Raw genomic sequence first — 18,858 nt, 5'->3', positions numbered from 1 at the left:
ATATTAATGATACACTTACATGTACATGCAAATGCATGATCATTTTGCGCTTCTTGCTCCCAGCAAGATAGTTTCCTTCTACATTTAATTTTGTTGCTGTTGTGAGTTTATATTCATATTTTTGTTATCAAACAGGAATAAATAAATGAATATATAAATACATTTGTACAATGATAGTTGTACAATGATGATAGAAGAACCAATGAAAATCGCAACTGATCTTCCTTAATTCCTTTTCTTTTCTTCCTCTTTGTTTTCTGTCCCTTTCTCTCCTCTTTCCCTTTCACCTCCCTTCTCCTTCTCTCTCTCTCTCTCTCTCTCTCTCTCTCTCTCTTGCTGAGGGGGGGGGGGGGGGTAGGGGTACAAATCGGGACAAATTGCAACTGATCTCCCCTACCTTTCTTCTTCCTCTTTCCCCCTCCCCTTTCCCTTCCCTTACTTCGCTCTCTCTCTCTCTCATTTAAGTTTGCTGAGGGAGGCAGGGGCCTTTCGCCCCCTCCCCGATCCACACGATGTTAGTGGGATTAATCGCAACTGATCTCTGCCTCTTTTCACCCTTTTCTTTTCTTCTTCCTCTTTTGTGTTCCATTTTGGCTCTCCTCTTTCCCTTTCCATTCTTTCTCTCTTTTTTTTGGCGGGGAGGGGGTGGGGGTGGTCGGGGAGGGGGGGGGGCAGAGGGAAAGGCCTTTCTCCGCGATCCACATCTTGTTTGCAGGAAAATTGCAACTGATATCCCTTCTTTTCTTTTCTTCTTTTGTTTCTTTCCCTTTCCTTCCTTCTCTCTTGTTTTGCGGGGGGGGGGGGAGGCAACAGCATGGGCGGCAAGGCCCTGTCGGACCCCTTTTTCTTTTCTTCTTCCTTTCCTCTTCTCTCTTCTTTCCCTTTCCCTTCTTTTCCTTCCTTCTCTCTCTCTCTCTCTTTTGTTTGCTGAGGGGCCAGGGGAGGGCAGGCGAAGGCCTTTCGCCCCCGATCCACACCGCGTTGGTGGGAAAAATCACAATTGATCTCCGTACCTTTCTTTTTTTCCCCTTCCCCTTCTCTTCTTTTCTCTCTCTTTTAAGTTTGCTGTAGAAGGGGGGGGGGGACAAGGGCCATTTGCCCCCCCCCCCCCCTAATCCCCAACTTGTTGGCGGGTAAACTGCAACTGATATCTTCCTTCTTTTCTTTTCTTCCCTTTATCTCGTCTTTTCCCCTTTTTCTTTCCCTTCTCTTCCTTCTCTCTTTCTTTTTGCTGGGGGGGGGGGGGGCAACAGCCTGGGAGGCAAAGCCCTTTCGCCCCCCCGATCTTCTTCTTTCCCCTTTTTCTTCTTCTTCTTCCTTTCCCTTTGTCTCTTCTTTCCCTTTCCTTTATTTTCCTTCCTTCTCTCTCTCTCTCTCTCTCTCTCTTTTGCTGAGGGGGGGGGGGTGGCGAAGGCCTTTCGCCCCCGATCTCCTTTGTTCCCCCCTTTTCTTTTCTTCTTCCTCTTCTTCCTTTCCCTTACTCTCCGCTTTACCTTCTCCCTCTCTCTCTCTTCATTTTTTGTTGGCGGTTGGGGGTCAAGGCCCTCCCCCCCCCCCCCCCCCCCTTGATCCGCGCCGGGAAGACCTGTAGTGTCATCCCTAGCTAGCTGGCAAAGCTGAATATGGGTTATCCAGTCGTTTCATATATTTATACTTGTATTGACTAGAGTACGGACATTCGGTGCGGCAGGCGGACTATTGGTGCGAGACCTCTTCCGCACAGATTGTCCGTCGGACATTTGAGGCGCGCACGGAATGTCCGACACGGACATTCTGCGCGGATAAAATCCGCACCGATCGTCCGCTCTCGATCGATCTCTAATAGGCGGACGATCGGTGCGGGTAACATTCTACGCGGTCACACCGGCGAATTAGCGGGGATGGGGGTAATTAAGGAGCACTAATTTATTCTCCTCCCAATAGGCCTGTTTACTAATGATATGCGAGTGACGTCATAATCCCTCGCACCCTAGCGATTGTTACTACGTAGGGCAAGCTTTGCGTGGTGCGGCACGGTCGCCACATTGTTTTTCCATGCCCGCTACGCTATACACATACAAAGCCATTGCTAGCGACCGCGACGTTTTTTCACCCTAATTTCTACAATGGCATCGCCTTCGACATCGAGTTGTAGTTCCAGCAAGCCGTTTTCGCAGTGGACAGTGAAGGAGCTCACCGATTATTTAAGAAAGAGAGGAGTTACGACATCAGGGTACAACAAACAGAAACTAGTTCAACTTGCGACTGCTGTGGCCGATATCGCTTTGCCCCAAGACCCGGACCTTGCGAGCTTCGACTCCGCACGGTCGCTGCGGGAGAAGTTGGAGCGTGCGGGGTGCTCGTTCGACGACCCAATGAAAATCACCGGCTACACCGAGAACTTTGAAAGTATACCAGATTTCGGATTATACGACATTTTCAACTACCTGATAGTAAATAGAACTGACTACGACAGAAAGAAACTCAAAGCATATAATATGTCGATTCCAAAGTCCTTTCTTCCACAATTCTTAATCCATATTTTACACTTCTCCAGGTTCGTCTTTGGTTTGGGGAACGGGATGAAAAACACACCATTCATATGGGGTCTGTCTGCGTACCGTGAATCGCTGTTACACGTGCCGTAACAGCAATGCTTACCTCCCATTTTTGCGATATTTCGTCGGATTTCGGAAAATAAAATCGAAGATTTGTCATGTACAACTGAGAAAAACTATATTTATTTTAATTATATACCCTAAGGTTGGAAAACAAACAGTTTTAAACGAAGTTTATTAGGACGATGATCAGCCTTTTTTTCCTCGCATTCCCCACATCGCCGTATACAAAGTGTGTGTAGCAGGGCCGTAGCAGACACTGCGCTCGGTTTGTTTGCCAGAGCTTACAACCGTGTGCAAATTTAAAGGTCCGTGAATACATTAGTAAACAGGCCTATTCATGAGAAAATATTTAGCGTCGAATCAACCAGCCGGCGAATAAGTGGGGGGGGGGGGGGGGGGGTAATAGCATTCTTTTTTGCTCAACGCGGGGGGGGGGGGTAGGGTAGTGAGCGCTAATCTGTTTTTTCCCCTCAACACCCCCCCCCCCCTTTAAGCCAGGGGGAGGTGGGTGTTGAGTAAAGGGGGAGGGGGCCCGTCTTTTTTATTTATTCAAGAAAGGTTAAATTTACCTGTTTTTCGGCCAGGGGAGCCCCCCCCCCCCCCCCACCCCTTGTTGATCCGCCACTGCATTAGCGAGCGATGGAAGGTTTTATTTCAAGTGGCGTCGCCAGATCAATTTTTTTAAATAGGGGATGATTTAACTCTTAATGTCAATTTTCAGGAAAGTTACACCTTTAAGTTCAGATGATAGCCTATACATGTAGGTATAACGACACAAGAGCGTTGTCTTTTATATTTAGACAAGTCTTTTTATTTTAATACCATTCAGATATTTATTTATTCAAGATATCCATTACGTTCAAGGTCAGACCCCCTTCTTCTGCAAATCCCCCGCATCAATTCGAAGAAGGGTCAACAAAATATAATTTTTTCTGGTCCCACTATTTGGAATAGTCTCCCTTTAAGCATTCGTTCTTGCACCCCAGTCGCATTATTTAAGAAACACTCCCTGTAAAAATTCATTTGTTTTCTTTGTAATTGTCATTTTTTTTTTTTTTTAGAGTGTAATGCACTTGGAGAGTATATAACTATTATGTTTGTATTTTAAAATGTAAAGCGCCTTGAGCATGTTCATGTAAAGGCGCTCAATAAATACCAATATGTATGTATGTATGTATGTATGTCATGTATGCATTTGATATTCGTCATTGATATATTATGAATATAGTTCCTAATAACTATGAGATCAACGAGAAAAGGTACAACCCCTAAATTGTATAAGATTATGAAATCATGCAAGATATTAGATAGTGTTAGAATTATGGCTGTTTCTTCTTCTTCTTCCTTTTCTTCTTTCTTCCTAAGCCTCCGCCTCCTCCTCTCCTTTTTTCGGTGTCTCGCGGGGGGGGGGGGGGGGGTGGGGGGTATGCTGCGGCGGGTTCAGGACTCATCACCCACCCCCCCCCCCAAAAAAAGGGGGGCGGAGGGCCGGAGCCGTGTGGGCAAACGCATTGCGAGCGCGTAAGCGCAAGCCTTTTTTGGTGGAGGGCAATATAGGCAGATTTTGAGCGAAAGAAACACTTTTCTCATGTCAATAAATAAATGAACTAATTCAATTCATATATAGATAGATTAATAGATAAATAAATACATGAGTAATTGAATAAATGAGTTACATTGATTTAATAAAACAACAAATCAATTAATGATAAATCGGTATGGTTCAAGTATTGACCAAGTACTTCGAATCTCATAGCCGCCCAATTAATGGTGCGTGACGTAGGCCTACCATGCGGTTACTGGCTCAGGAAAAAGTATGATCAAGTAGCGGTTCTATGGGCGGCACTGGCGTACCTATGGGGGGGGGCAGGGGGGGCAGAGTGCCCCCCCTGACGGGCTCCAGGGGAAAAAAAGAAAAAGGGGAAAGAAAAGAAAAGAAAGGGAAAGGAAAGAAAAAGAAAAAAGGAAAAGGAAAGAAAAAAGGAAGAAGAAGAGAAAAGGAAGAAAAAGGGAAAAGAAAAGGAAAGGAATAAAAATGGGGAAAAAAAATAAAGAACATGGCCGTAAGCACCGGGGGGGGGGGGCAGTTGACCCCAGATATTTTGAAATCGTACAGTTTTTTTCCTGAAAATGTAGTGTAGGCCTATACCAAATCCTTTTGAAAATGCAAAATTACCCTCATGACCAGTTCGGTCGCTCGAACTCCCTTCACTCCTTTTGCTTTTGAGATTCTTCGAAAACTTTTAACGCATCTTTCTCCCTTCCCCCATCAGAAAAATATTCCGCATACGGCCCTGACAAATTAAAACAAATGAAAATAGGAAAATATAAGTGATATAACTAATTTGAAACTCTTCGCTGGCGCGAACTGCTTGCTAGCCTTTTTTGTATTAAATGTTTTCACTTCCTCGTCCCCCTGAAAAAAGAAAAGGATTAGTATTGCCTAGAATACAATTGTGCCTGCCTCGACGGGCCCCGACCTGCAACCATGGCAACAATAACACACAATATATGTACCAAATGTTACTAAAAGAGACTAATTCATTTTTCTCGCTCGCTACACTCGCTCGCGAATAAAATGAATAGACATTGCTTTGGAAACAATTGTGCCCACCCTTGACCTGCAACAATATCATTAAAAATGGAAGAGTTTTTTCGCCCTCTCGCCAAAAAGTAATTGAATCGCGTTAAACGCGATTGCGTCCATCCTGACCTGCACCAATAAAAACAAGTTTATTTATTAATTTCTATTAAAACAGAATTTTTTTTGTTGCTTGCTCGCTATGCTCGCTCGCCAAAATGGAATTGACACCGCTAACGTGCCCGCCCCAACCTGCAACAACCAGTTAATAATTATGTACGAAACGTTATTCAAAGAAGTTTTGGTGTGCTCGTGCTCGCCAAAACGGAATTAACATCAAGCTTAGACATGATTGTGTAAGCCCTGCCCTGCAACAAAAAAATCTGAAATTTATGAACCAATTATCATTACAAAAATTTTGCTCGCTCGCTACGCTCGCTCGCCAAAATAGAAATAACACCGCTTTTAATAATCACGTCCCTGACATGGAACAATTAAACCAAGTTTATATACCATATTTTCCCTATAAAAAGAAGTGATTTTTTTTTTGCTCGCTCGCTACGCTCGCTCGCCAAAATAGAATTAACACCGCTTTTAAAAATCACGTCCCTGACATGGAACAATGAACCCAAGTTTTATGTACCATATTTTCCCTATAAAAGAAAAGTGATTTTTTTTTTCGCTCGCTACGCTCGCTAGCTCGTGGAATTATGTGCCCACCACTAACCTGCTACAATATCATTAAAAAGAGAAATGTAGGGGGTTGCCTGCCCGCCAAAATGGGATTGACATTGCCTTAAACACGATTGTGCCCGCCCCCTACCTGCAACAATGAAACAAATTTTATATAGCAATTCATTGAGAGAAAGATGTATTTTCGCTCGCTAGCTAAAATGGGTATAAAATCACCCTAAACACAATATTGTTCCCGCGCCCTGCATGGGACAATTGAACCAAGTTTATGTGGCAATTATTAAAAAAGAAGTGATTTTTTTCTTGCTCGCTACACTAGTTTGCAAAAAAATGAAATTAACGTCGCTAACAAGTGAATGTTCCCACCCCCAACTTGCAACAATACCAGTTTATATACCAAACGTTACTTCAAGATTTTTTTTTGCTCGCTCGCTCGCTCGCCAGAAGTGAAAATTAGCATCGCCTTTTTTGTTTGTTTCGGTCGCTTGCCCCCCCTGACGGAGTACCCCAGGTACGCCACTGATGGGCGGGGTTTCCCCTACAAAACCAGGCACATGAAGAAATGAACGCAAGAACCCTTCAGGCCTAAGCCCCCCCCCCCCCCCCCCCCCCCCCCCCCAAAAAAAAAAAAAAAAATAGCGGGAAAATGTTTTCAAGAACGAATGGTGTCGATGCTGGAAGAAACTCAAATTAAAAGGGAAACCAAGGACAGGGGGGGGGGGGGGGTAAAAAAAAAATGAGTGAAAATATGAAGATAAAAGATTAAGAGCCCTGAGTGAAACATATAGAGAGAGCCTAAGAGAGAGAGAGAGAGAGAGAGAGAGAGAGAGAGAGAGAGAGAGCCTTAGAGAGGGTTATAAAATTTGTCCTAGAAACGCTTAAATTCCCCTCAAAATACTCCTCCCCTCTCCAAGTCCTTTCAGGCTTAGAGAGCCGATGTGATATCTGATCTGTTGTGGGAAATGTTTTCTTGGGTAAAGAAGAAAAAAAGTTTCGAGAAAATTCGATGCTCAATAAAGACTGAAAGGAAGCCTACGTAATCCACACAAAACACGTTTAAAATGGCCGAAGATGACGATAGATTTGACGGTATGCTGATGGCGATGGCCCAGCAACAAGAGCAAGGGATTCATCAGGTGAATATCATATTATCAATTAATCATAAGGAAGTTTTTAGTGTGTGTAATGTACTATTTATCTAATTTTGCAAAGCATATCTTTTGCTACATGTTCGTCTCGGTCCCACGCACTCAGTATTGTGTTGTTAGTTTCATTGAGTTCCTTTCGACAACGGTTTGCTTTCCATGCACTGTGTACAGAGTTTAACAGTTTTGCATTGAGCTACACCACATGCGCAAAATCCATATAGGCCTATGCATAATTCATGAGGCAGCTTACATTCATATTCTTAAGCAACAGTTCATCGCATGTGCATACTTCTCTTCTCGCACATCTACCTTGCCAAGCCTCCTTGCAAGTTGCACACACTCGGCACTCGCACTTGTAAAAACTAACAGTAACATCAACCGATAGATAAACATGACAAGAATCCAGAAAAAGATATCACAATATTTCACAAATTATACAAAATCAGTCAAACTTACTGTTTAAGAATACATTTTTTATAAGCTAGGGCTGCTAAAACTCGAATTAGAGTAAAGTAGCCGGTAAAACGACCAGCTCCAGTTTTCGGCCGATCCATTGGATGCATGGTAAAATCCCTTTAAAATACATCGCATAATAGCATATCACGTATCCCACACATACCATACCATGCCAGAGTCACTGAAGAACCACATTTGCAATGGAAAATATATCCTAAAATATCACATTTTAGCGATGTAATCGGCGGTCCCGCTACCCAAATCTGAAAAATCGAGTTTCTTACGCGTGTATGTAAGAAATATGGGTACCATAAAATATGCTTTATTTCAAGTATTTTTCAGATTTAGAGCCCGATTTTGTGTTAGTCGCAAGCTTAAATGTATCTCATCGCATGTATTAAATCAATGCAGCCGGACCCCGCCACGCACACACGATATGTCTGTCTAATTCAGATTAAAATTGTCCGGAAAATGACGGGCTTTCGTAAATGATGCTCGACAATTCTTGGTATCAACGTATGGAGAATGAGGTAAATAATGCCATGTCATTTCTGAACTGCATTGTGGGACAGGCTTTCAGTGAATTTTGTAGAAAGAACTTTGATAATGATCCGATAACATAACGATATCGTACCGATAGCCAATCTTCGTCGGCTGCTACAGTACCATCGGACAGCTGTGCGCATGCCTCGTTCAGCAAACCGTTACAAGTGCTTTCTTCTTTTTTCATTTGTGGTCTGTGTTTGTAGAGATTGATTGGTTCCTAAATTGTATGAAACATAAAATCAAGAGAATTGAAAGATCTGTCATGTGATTTGATTCAAGGCCCTGCAGTGGACATTGTGTGTGTGTGTGACTGTAAATGTAATTGGGTTTTTACACTTAAAAGTTAAACTTAAAAAGTTAAACTTAAACTAAAGAAAGTTAAGTTACAGTTACAGAAGTGTATCAATCAGAGATGATTATTTACGTCTTGGGGACCAACTACTAGTCTTAACCTTTAGGGCTAGGGGATAATATGAAATAAGATATTGATAGTTGATAGCACCTACGGTAGCCTTAATTGCCACCCATACCCGTGCGTGGAGAGCGATGTAAACAAAACCTAAAATGCCTTCGTAATCCCCACGTAATATTTCATATTATCACCGAGCCTTTTAGTTTAAGGCTAGGACCAACCTTAATATCACCATCCAAAAGAAGTGGTTCAGTTTCGAACCGGAGTCAATCTGAGTCAGTTTGTGAGCATAGACAGAGAGCTGACCAAGTTAATGTGGTGGTTAATGGTGGTTATGGTTATTTTACCTGACTGTTAAGAAAGCATAAATGCTTGTAAGTAAACAACCAGATGGCCGATGGCTTTAGGTCCTCTCTGAGGGACCTGGTAATGAGGATTAATGCCTTACCAAAGGGCACTAGTGCATCGACTTTGTTTGGAACCCGGGTCACCAGATTGGAGACCACTGCCCTACCAACTGAGTACTGCTAGACTGCTGGTAATGAGTTTATGATTTCTCCAGTGACAGATTTTCTCCAAGGAGACCATTGTAAAATCTAGCCATAGAATATCCTGGGTCAATTCCATCACAGTGGCAAATTAGTATATGCTTTTGTGAATCAATTTTACTCAGATGGTCAATTTCACACTAACATCCTAGCCTCAAATGCAATATCACATTGAAGCTACCGAAAGAATGAGCTATCACAACGGTCAGTAAGATATGTCGTCGCCGTTTTCACGAACCGGCACAAGCCACCGAAATCCCTTCAAAATGTAGTTTTTATTTTTTTTGCATTTTTAGCATAAGTTATCAACAATCTTTCATCTCACCAAATTTCAGCATCCAAAACGCTTTAGTTTTTGAGATATCCATGGTTACACAAATGACAAAAACGACACACGAGCCAAAAAGCACGATTCATATTTTCACGAACCGGCACGCGCCGTTATAAGTCAATGGGCTGTGCCGGTTCATGAAAATATCTTTGCGCTTACAAGACCTAGACGACGCGACACAGGCGGTTGTGCCGGTTCGTGAAAATAAAATACGCGCTAAGACAGCGCGAGCGCTTTTGTCTTGCGCGTAAAGTTACATAGGAAAAACGACACAGTGGCTTGTGCCGGTTCGTGAAAATATTTTTGCTACGTAAACAGCAAAATAATATTTTCACGAACCGGCACGAGAGTCCAAAGCTTCGTAATATTAATAGTAATTGTCATTATGCTTAACAAATGGAATGTATAGAAAATACAGAATATTTTCCTTTCATTGATATGTATTTTGTGATATAAAATTTGACATAAGGCATGTTTCTGGCGAATTCAAAACGGGCTAAACGTAAAACGCGTTTTTCTCAGAATGTACTTATTTCGTTGCGCGTTGGGCTGTGCCGGTTCGTGAAAACGGCGACGATGTGTGAACAAGTTTGATTTCCCTCTGTTGAAGGTGGTAATTATCAAAATTGCATTTTACTTTTAAATATGATCAATTATGATTTATTTGGTTTCTTATCCTTTATTGAAAACAGCTCATCAATAATTTCTTTGGATTTCTGAGGAGAAAAACAGACTTCTTCGCAGGTGCACAGAAAGGAGAAGCAGAGAAGGTAATTTTTGTAGAACTAGGATTTTATTCTTTGGTTTTATTTTGTTATTCTTTTCAAATTGTAAAATAAGTGTTCAAAAGAGTTTTGAAAAATCCTTAATAGGTTAGGATAAAGAGGTGAATAGAAATTGTTGCAATATCGATTTAAATTGGTCTATGACAGATTATGATTCCAATCCAACCCATGAATTTGTAGAGTGCAAATTTATTATGACTGTCTTTCTTTTCTGTTAACAATTTAATTCGAATATTTAGTAAACATGTAGCCAGCTTAAAGCTGCATAGTGCAAATTTAATTTTTTCTGCTTTTTTGTCATTTTGAAGTAATGCCAAATGCCATTAATGAGATCTACATGTATAAGGTAGTACAGTGGACTTTCTCTTTCACTAAACAATTGACATTCACCCTTGACCCTTGACCTTTGACCTGCTGATCAGGTTGTGATAGGAAGCTTCAAGGCTCATCAGAAGCTTGCCCTGGATGCTAAGAAGAAGAAGGAAGACGAAGCAGCGACAGCTGAGAAGGCTAAAGCAGAGCGTAAAGCCAAGGAGGCTGCAGCAAGACTAGCTGCTGAGACAAAGAAGAAGAAAGAAGAAGAAGTCGATCCACCCAAAATACAGGAGCTCACAGATGAAGAGGCAGACAGGTTACAAGCTGAGATAGATAAGGTCAGTCATTGCTCCCTTTTATCCATGGAAACATAGAAATAACCTTAGGTTTATTTTGTTCTCTTTGATACGTGATCATTCATATGTAATAACATCAACAGATCAATTTGGTATTAGGGGGGTCAAGGGTTAGATTTTTATGGCATCCAAATGTCCCAGGTACCTGTTAGTCCCGAGTCCTGTCAAAATGATAACCCTTTAATTGATCCCTTTTCAATAATGCAGTCACATTTTTATGATTTTACTACATTTACTTCTATTCCAGTCCGTGATATGATGGATGCTGGTATAGGGTTGCGTTTATCTAGGAAATTTTTGGCTAGAATCAGGTTTCTCAAACGTCTTTCAGGCAAATTTAGAAGTAGATAAACGCAAAGCCTTTTTCAAACGTCTTTAGATATGGGCATATCTAAAGACGCAAAAAGGTGCGTTTTGTATGTCACATACAGCCAGAATCACGTTTCAAAATGATCGATAAACGCAAAGCTGTTTTGTACCTCACATACAAATAAGACCGCCCAGGTGTTGTGTACAAGCATACGTGTGAAGTTGACCTCCGAGAAACTGTCTGCGTCCCGGGTCAAAACAGCTGGGCAGACACAAGGCCTTTATTTTGAATCGTGAAGGGTCGATAAACGCGACATCCCGCAAATCACGATCGTATAGTGGGGTACGATAGTGGGGTTCGATAGTGGGGTACGATATGTACATATCTAGTGGCAAGCCTAGATAAACGCGCTCTAGTATCAGACGGAAGAAGTTGAAGTAGAATTATTTGAATTATTCAAGCAAAAACAATCTGTAATCTGTTTTTGAGGTCCAACACGCTTATCACAAAAACTCTTTCAGTGAATGGTGGTCAGAGCTGCTTCAAAAAAGCAATATATATACTATAGCATATACTAACAGCATAGTATATATACTATGCTGAAATAACTAGAGGGCTAGAGGGACGTTCATTAAAGTTTATAATTTGACATTTCAGATTTCTAATCACTCCCAATTTCTGTATTCATTTGGATGTTATCTGATAGATTCTTGATAACTCTTTGTTTGTTTGTTGTTTTTGTTAATTTTTAGGAGAAAGCAAAGCCCAGTGAAGGAACTGAAGCCAAAGGGGATACTGGAACTACAGAATCAAAAAAGGAAACTAAAGAAGACGTGAGTTTGTAGAAATATGTCATTAAAAGTTAGTTCAAAATGTCTGTCATGGTCATGGATTTAGTAAGTTTTCTTTGTCAATTGAGTAGGTCTGAGACCGACCCAATAATCAATATTCTTCAATAAGCTTTCAAAGCTAGGAGTCCAATATATAGGTCAGTAACCTTTCTGGCTGGACAAATCTGTTCCCCCCTATGTTGTACTTTTGAAATTCCCAAGTTAAAGCTAATGGGCATCGTATGTCAACAGTACATGGATATAATTCATTCTGGATTGTTTATACTGCAGAAGATTGATTGTTTGAACTAGTAAAATAAAAAATCTCACAACGAATCACCTTTGATAAAAACCACAACTGTCATTTTCCCATAGGGACTTGTGTAAAGCACATGGTGTTGGGCCTACTTACCTTGATTTCCTTATCGTTCTATGCTCATTACTCAGCCCCTATACATTTTCTATCAAAATCATTTAACATGTCATTTATTTGTAATCTTGAACATTTAGTGTAAGTTTTGTTGGATTCTGTGAGAATTTATTTTCTATCATTACCAGAACTCGAGCTTAAAGATAAAATTGATTTCTGGTCATGCGATTGCACTGTCAAGAAACGGTGTGGTATCGATCAGAAAAGGTTGATCATCTAGCATATAAGTATTGGTGTGTACTGCAAGATTCTGGAATCATCCAAATGATAAGAGATTTGGCCTACCGGTAGTCTTGGTAAAGTTACAAGCACTGTACACAGAAATATGTATATGGGACTACACAAACATGTGGCATAAAAAGCCGTCCCGATTTTTATGCTTTAACATGCCATATTTAAAATATTAAGGCATTTAAAGAGCCATGCTTTTCAGAGAACATTTTATATCTAATGTTCTTCCACACTTGCATTATAACAATGATATAAAGCTCCCAAATTATTTGTTTACCTCTTCCCAGAACTCAACTTTTTCTTTAATGTCATTTTTTATTTGGAGATTTGTCAACATGAATAGAACCTTGTTCAGAGAGCTGTATACCATGTAAATACAATATTTGTCTATGAAGTTTTACATCAAAGCAGGGAAAGGTAATTTACACCTACCTACCTGCACATGGTTTTTCTGGGGTGTTTCACAAAGATCCCAAGTCAAACTTAACTCTAAGTTGGACTTAAAAGTTATAGAGAGCCATTTGTAGCCTTAAAACAAAATATGCCCAAAAGCGAAAAATCAAGTATTTTAGACTTTTTATAAATTCCACATCAAGAACATTAAATCTCCTTGATAATAGAAAATATGAATGATTTGAATCAACATTTTATGTCTTTTGAATATGCTAACGGCTTTCCATAATTGTTAAGTCCAACTTAGAGATAAGTTTAACTTAGGATCTTTGTGAAACACCCCCAGGACTATTAATGTGACCTTCTTGCTTGCTTGATGCTGATTATAAACCATTGTGATTGTACAGGATGAAGATGAGGAGGAGAGTGAAGAAGACAAGAAGAAGATGAAACCAAACTTAGGCAATGGAGCTGACATGCCTAACTATGTATGGACACAGACACTAGGAGAAGTAGAGGTAAGATCACAGATTGGATTTGACCTGACTGCTAAGAAAGCAAGTATATACTTGTGGGTAATCAAGTAGATGAACCTGTGGCTTTAACTTCTATGATCAAAAGTTTTGGATATGTGCTTGTTTTAAATTCATATATGGTATACAGTGAAACCTGTCTATAAAGACTGCCCAAGGGAGACAAGAAAAGCAGTCTATATAGACAGGTGGTCTTTATGTGCAGGTGCCTATAGTACATGTTTCAATGAGAAACCATTTTCAAGGGAAACAAAAAATGTGGTCTTTGTAGACCGGTGGTCACTAAAATAGGTTTGACTGTATTATTATTATCAAAGTTAGTCTGCTCTCAAGATACCAACCTATGTCAATGGTAAAATCAGTTATCTGCTATATTCATACTTGTATATATATTTGTATATTTTCATATGCCTTGGTCTTGTATGACAAGTTTTTTTTTAATTTTCAGGTACACATTCCAATGCCAATGGCAGTTAAAAACCGCGACCTTGTCGTATCCATCACTAAACGACGTCTGAAGGTCGGGTTAAAAGGTCATGAACCTTTGCTGGATGGAGAGTCGTGCAATGAATTGAAGGAAGAGGAGAGTCACTGGGTCATACAGGACAAGAAGATTGTTATTCTCTACATAGAGAAGGTTAGATTTAAAGGGATCATTTAACAATGTTAAATCTGAGATGCATGACCCTACGTGTTATCTGTGTCTGTGATATGGTGTAATATTGAAGCCCTAAAAAAAATTGCGTTTCAAAATGATCATGAAGTGCCTCAAAAAAGTAAAAATCTTTTAGTGACCGGTTTTACCATACTCGTTTCCCCCAATAGACTGCAGTGTTATGAAAACCGTTTGTCAAACAAAAAATTCGGTTTTGATTTCCAATCATAAATATCTTGATAATCAGACAGGCGGTCGACTTTTAAAAGTCATGGGGTTCCTGACTGACCTAAAGGTTTATAATTATCATTGCAGCATGAGTTAACCCAGGATTTTTTTTCAGAATCTGAGACAAAGTTACCCAATCCTTTTACTAGACTGGAAGAATTTTGTTTTCTATGCTTGAGATGAAGGAAAGTAAAATGCTCAATCATGACATACCGGTATAAGAAGTGTAATCCAGGGGGGTGTTTCACAAAGCCTTTTTTCAATGACAAATAACAAAAATCAGTGACAAATCTGCTGATAACCAATCAGAAGCAAGGATTTCAGTAGCTTATAACACAAATTGTCATTTGTCACTGATGACAAGTTTTGTGAAACGCCCCCCCTGGTAGTGTAATCATACAACTGCTTTAGGACAGGGTTGGTGTAGAAACCAAGTCATTGTAGGAAATCTATTTATTTTCTCCTGATTCCTTTCATTTACAGATCAACAAGATGGAATGATGGGATAGGTTAGTCAAGTCAGATCCTCAGATCAATCATATTCTCCTGATTCCTTTCATTCACAGATCAACAAGATGGAATGGTGGGATAGGTTAGTCAAGTCAGATCCTCAGATCAACACCAAGAAAGTCAATCCAGAGAACTCTAAGGTACCAAGATTTTGCTCTCTTTAGGAGTGCTGGGGGTGTTTCACAAAGATCCTATTCAACTTATCTCTAAGTTGGACTTAACAATTATGGAAAGCCATTAGCATCCTTGAAAATATTTTGTAAACGTTATTTCAAAAGGCATAAAATGTCAATTCAAATCATTCCTATTTATTATTATCATTTGAGATTTCATGTTCTTGATGTGGAATTTATGAAAAGTCTAAAATACTTCAATTTTTGCTTTTGAATATATTTCAAAATAAGGCTACAAATGACTCTCCATAATATTTAAGTCCAACTTAGAGTTAAGTTCGACTTTGAATCTTTGTGAAACACCCCCCAGGACTTTGTCCATCTTATCGCAATTTCTTACCTTGTCATTTATTTCAAAGCTTTAATTTCTTTCATTTATGACAAAGTTGTAGTAATGTTTGGATGCTAGCAATTCACGTTCCGCCCTCACTCTGAAAAAACTGTGGAACCAGAATCTTTTGTATGCATCAAGCTTTTGTGAATTTTGTGAGCGGTTCAGATTTGTGAAATAACATGTCATGGAGTAATTTTTGCAATTTATGAATGCCTTTTTCTGCAAAGTGAAAGGCTTTTCAGTAGGGTATATAATGGTATAGCAAAATTTATCTCATTTATTCTTTAGATCAATCATTCAATTCAAGGTTTTATTTCGAAAAACATAGAGTACAATGATGCACATGCTGCAGCTAAAAAGCTGAAATGTATGTGTTTACAATGATCGAGGATACATATAAATAGGAAAGAATATCTATATCTAGATAAGACATTTTTACTAAGTTTTTTAATATTAATAAATGGTGTTTTTTGTGATTCTAGCTGTCAGACTTGGAAGGAGAGACTCGTGGCATGGTAGAGAAGATGATGTACGATCAAAGACAGAAAGCTATGGGATTACCATCATCAGAAGATCAGAAGAAACAAGACATACTCGACAAGTAAGTTTCCCCCTCTCTCTCTCTCTCTCTCGCTCGCTCTCTCTTTCTTTCCCCCTCCCTCTTTCACTCTCTCTCTTTTCAAAAGGAAAAATACCTCTTTAAGATACAGGGATGGCAGTTTTCAGGCAAAAGCCTAAATTTAGGTGTTAGCAATGTATTTCTTGCCACATTTCATGCTTATTATATACAAAGTAGATCATTTTAAAAGATTTTCAGACCTACTTGTGAATTCTGATAACCCTAAAGATAGGAATTCTCTTTTTTGTGCCTCGCTACAAAGTAGCTGGAGGCATTATGTTTTCTGGTTGTCCGTCCGTACATCTGTTTGTCCCGTTCTGGTGATCACGTTATCTCAAGAGTTGATTGATGGATTACCGCCAAACTTGGGTCATGTATGTATCTTGCAGAGCCAATGAACTATATAGATTTTGGGGTCACAGGGCTCATTATGTATGCAAAATCAGCTCGTGATCACACTTTTATTAGAACCAACAGATGGATTACTATCAGACTCATGATATGTATTTATCTTGCAGGAGTGTCATGTATGACAGACATGAGCGCTATACAAGAACCCACTATTATTATTATTATTATTATTATATGAAAAATAGCTTGTAATCACGATATTCTGGGATGTTGATGGATTACAATCAAACTTGAATATTAAAAGTTGCTTCCGTTTTGATTTGTAAAATCGCTCAATGGCGGAGGCATCATTTTCGACTGCACACAGTCGAAGTTCCGTCTAGTTGTGTTTTGGTTTTGGGGAGGTCATTTTATGACCATAACAAAAAGAGAGCTGGTGCATGAGTTGGACATAAATGGGGATAATTGTCTACATCCGCCAACAAACCTAAGTGTGATTTTTCTGTTTTCTACTGCGATTCAAGGCAACAACTTTAGCTATGAATGTTTAATTTATCTTTAGTAGCAAAATGTTTTATTCTGCAGCCCTTCTAAATACTTCCACATAATCTCTCTCTTTGTTTTAGATTTATGAAGCAGCACCCTGAAATGGACTTCTCTAATGCCAAATTCAACTGATGGTGATTTTCAAGCTCATCCACGTCACAAACATATACAACATTCAACATTTTAAGAGTGAATCAAAGGTTGATTAAACATGCAGCTTGTTACTAAAAGAATATATCCATGTTGGACTTTTGTACATCTTATTTCACTAAATGAGGACTTTGATATCACTCAGAAGATTCATGTATGCAACAGTTAAAGAATTCATCAAGTATCGTAAACCAAATGTGTGAATGTTTCAGGAATAAGGAGTAGGGTTAATGCTACTTTAATATTCCAGAAGTATTCAAAATGGCCACCGCAAGAGGTCCATTATTTTTACTCCTTCAAAGTATCCAATTTTCTGCAGTGTGCAGAAAGAAGTGTCTCACAAACTGAACAAGTATGGCCCATTTAAAAGAATTTGATTTATATTGCTAAAAGTTACATTTACTACCTCCCTCTTTAATATTATATGCATATTCGGACTGCTTTTATGAAGTCGACATGAAACATTAAAGGAAGCACTTTCATAATTTGCAAGCATGCATACAAACAAACATGAGGTTTGTGAAATGCAATGTTGTCATTCATTTTCTCTGTGATGGTTGTAGATTCCTTGTCCATTGATACTAGTGCTGTGATAAACCAGTAATCTCTTCTATATGATGGGTTTGTTTGAGGGACCAGGGGATGGGGGTCCGGTCAGTCATGAGGACGCTTCTCCTAAAATTGCACGTACCCGGTAATCATTTTTGTGATACGTCCCCCCCCCCCCCCCCCCACTCAGTGTTATTTAGGGTACGGGTATGCATGTTCCCCCCCCCCCCCCCTCCCCCCTTTTGAAAACACCCCCCTAAGTCTGGTGTATAAAGACAATAAGGGCTGATTTTTTTGCTGATATTGTTTGTGTACTACGAGCCGGACTTTGCTGCGTGAAAAGTAACCCTTTACCGGACATTTTGGGAACATAAATGCGGTCCCTCCGTCCCCGGAGTAGGGGGGCTGGGGATACGTCTCGTGATGTAGTGACATACATCAGTCACACTGCGGACTTCACATCGACTCCACACTGACCGATTCCTGAACCTTGAGAGTAACATCATTTTGTGTGTTCCGTCTGCTGCCGGTCCGGTGTCGGCTGGCTATTAAAGACATATTTCAGTACATGTAGTGAGTCAGAATGCATACATTTGTTCTGAAGGTGGATGTCTGTCCATGTAGAACATACAGGGTTCAATGACACAACGACGTAACTCCATATTTTGCCAAAATTAGTATTTGATATCAAAATGTTCAGAAAAATGTGGGCTTTCCAGGAAACACAAAGACTTAACTCCACCCAACACCCCATTGAAGTCGATGGCTAGTGAAACATAGACGTAACTCCTCAAGGCCCAAGTGCTCAGTGACACAGAAACCTCCTTTTCTCAAAATGGAGTTATGTCTTTGTGTCACCGACCCCTCTATATAAAAGACATGAAAATGCCACATTGATGCAGACAAAACTAGTTAGCACCATTTCATTTCTACAGATGTTGATTGTTCTCTTTACTTACATTGATTGTAGTTGCTGCCATACAATCTGTATACTCAGACTTGTGACGTTACTTTCTTCTTTCAGGTTGTCCTTGTTCATCATCATGAATATGTTCTCTTTTGTTATGTAATGATGGATGTCAGTTCAATTTCTTTTCTACATTAAAAATTTCATTTCCATGCAACTTTTTGCAGTTCCTGTGTAAAATGTTGTTTTGTTTGTTATTGTACGAAGCCATTACAAAAATATTCATGTTTAGCATCCCTGCTCGCTTCCTTTTTGGGGGCCGCCTCCTTTAAAACAAA

At 39.8% G+C, this 18,858-nt stretch overlaps 1 protein-coding gene across 1 annotated transcript; it reads left to right on the top strand.

Annotated features, from left to right (window-relative positions):
• The first annotated feature begins 6,875 nt into the window (after window positions 1-6,875).
• On the top strand, window positions 6,876-17,573 carry LOC589717 (nuclear migration protein nudC). The gene is made up of 9 exons (XM_030994889.1): window positions 6,876-7,010; window positions 10,008-10,085; window positions 10,523-10,753; window positions 11,834-11,914; window positions 13,373-13,483; window positions 13,947-14,135; window positions 14,948-15,031; window positions 15,881-15,999; window positions 16,995-17,573. The coding sequence occupies exons 1-9, from the start codon at window positions 6,936-6,938 to the stop codon at window positions 17,044-17,046; spliced, it is 1,020 nt and encodes a 339-aa protein (XP_030850749.1). The 5' UTR covers window positions 6,876-6,935; the 3' UTR covers window positions 17,047-17,573.
• Window positions 17,574-18,858: the final 1,285 nt, after the last annotated feature.

This window comes from Strongylocentrotus purpuratus, unplaced genomic scaffold (genome assembly GCF_000002235.5).
Source record: "Strongylocentrotus purpuratus isolate Spur 01 unplaced genomic scaffold, Spur_5.0 spur5_scaffold_21, whole genome shotgun sequence".
Taxonomy (NCBI): Eukaryota; Metazoa; Echinodermata; class Echinoidea; order Camarodonta; family Strongylocentrotidae; genus Strongylocentrotus; species Strongylocentrotus purpuratus.
This window is presented reverse-complemented; position numbering and strand designations above follow the sequence as displayed.

Bases quoted from the DNA above. Each gene is read 5' to 3' on its own strand.
- LOC589717 (XM_030994889.1), top strand. From the start codon at position 6,936: ATGGCCGAAGATGACGATAGATTTGACGGTATGCTGATGGCGATGGCC. The intron at 14,136-14,947 runs GTTAGATTTAAA...TTTCATTCACAG, and splicing joins TTATTCTCTACATAGAGAAG to ATCAACAAGATGGAATGGTG. The intron at 16,000-16,994 runs GTAAGTTTCCCC...TCTTTGTTTTAG, and splicing joins AAACAAGACATACTCGACAA to ATTTATGAAGCAGCACCCTG.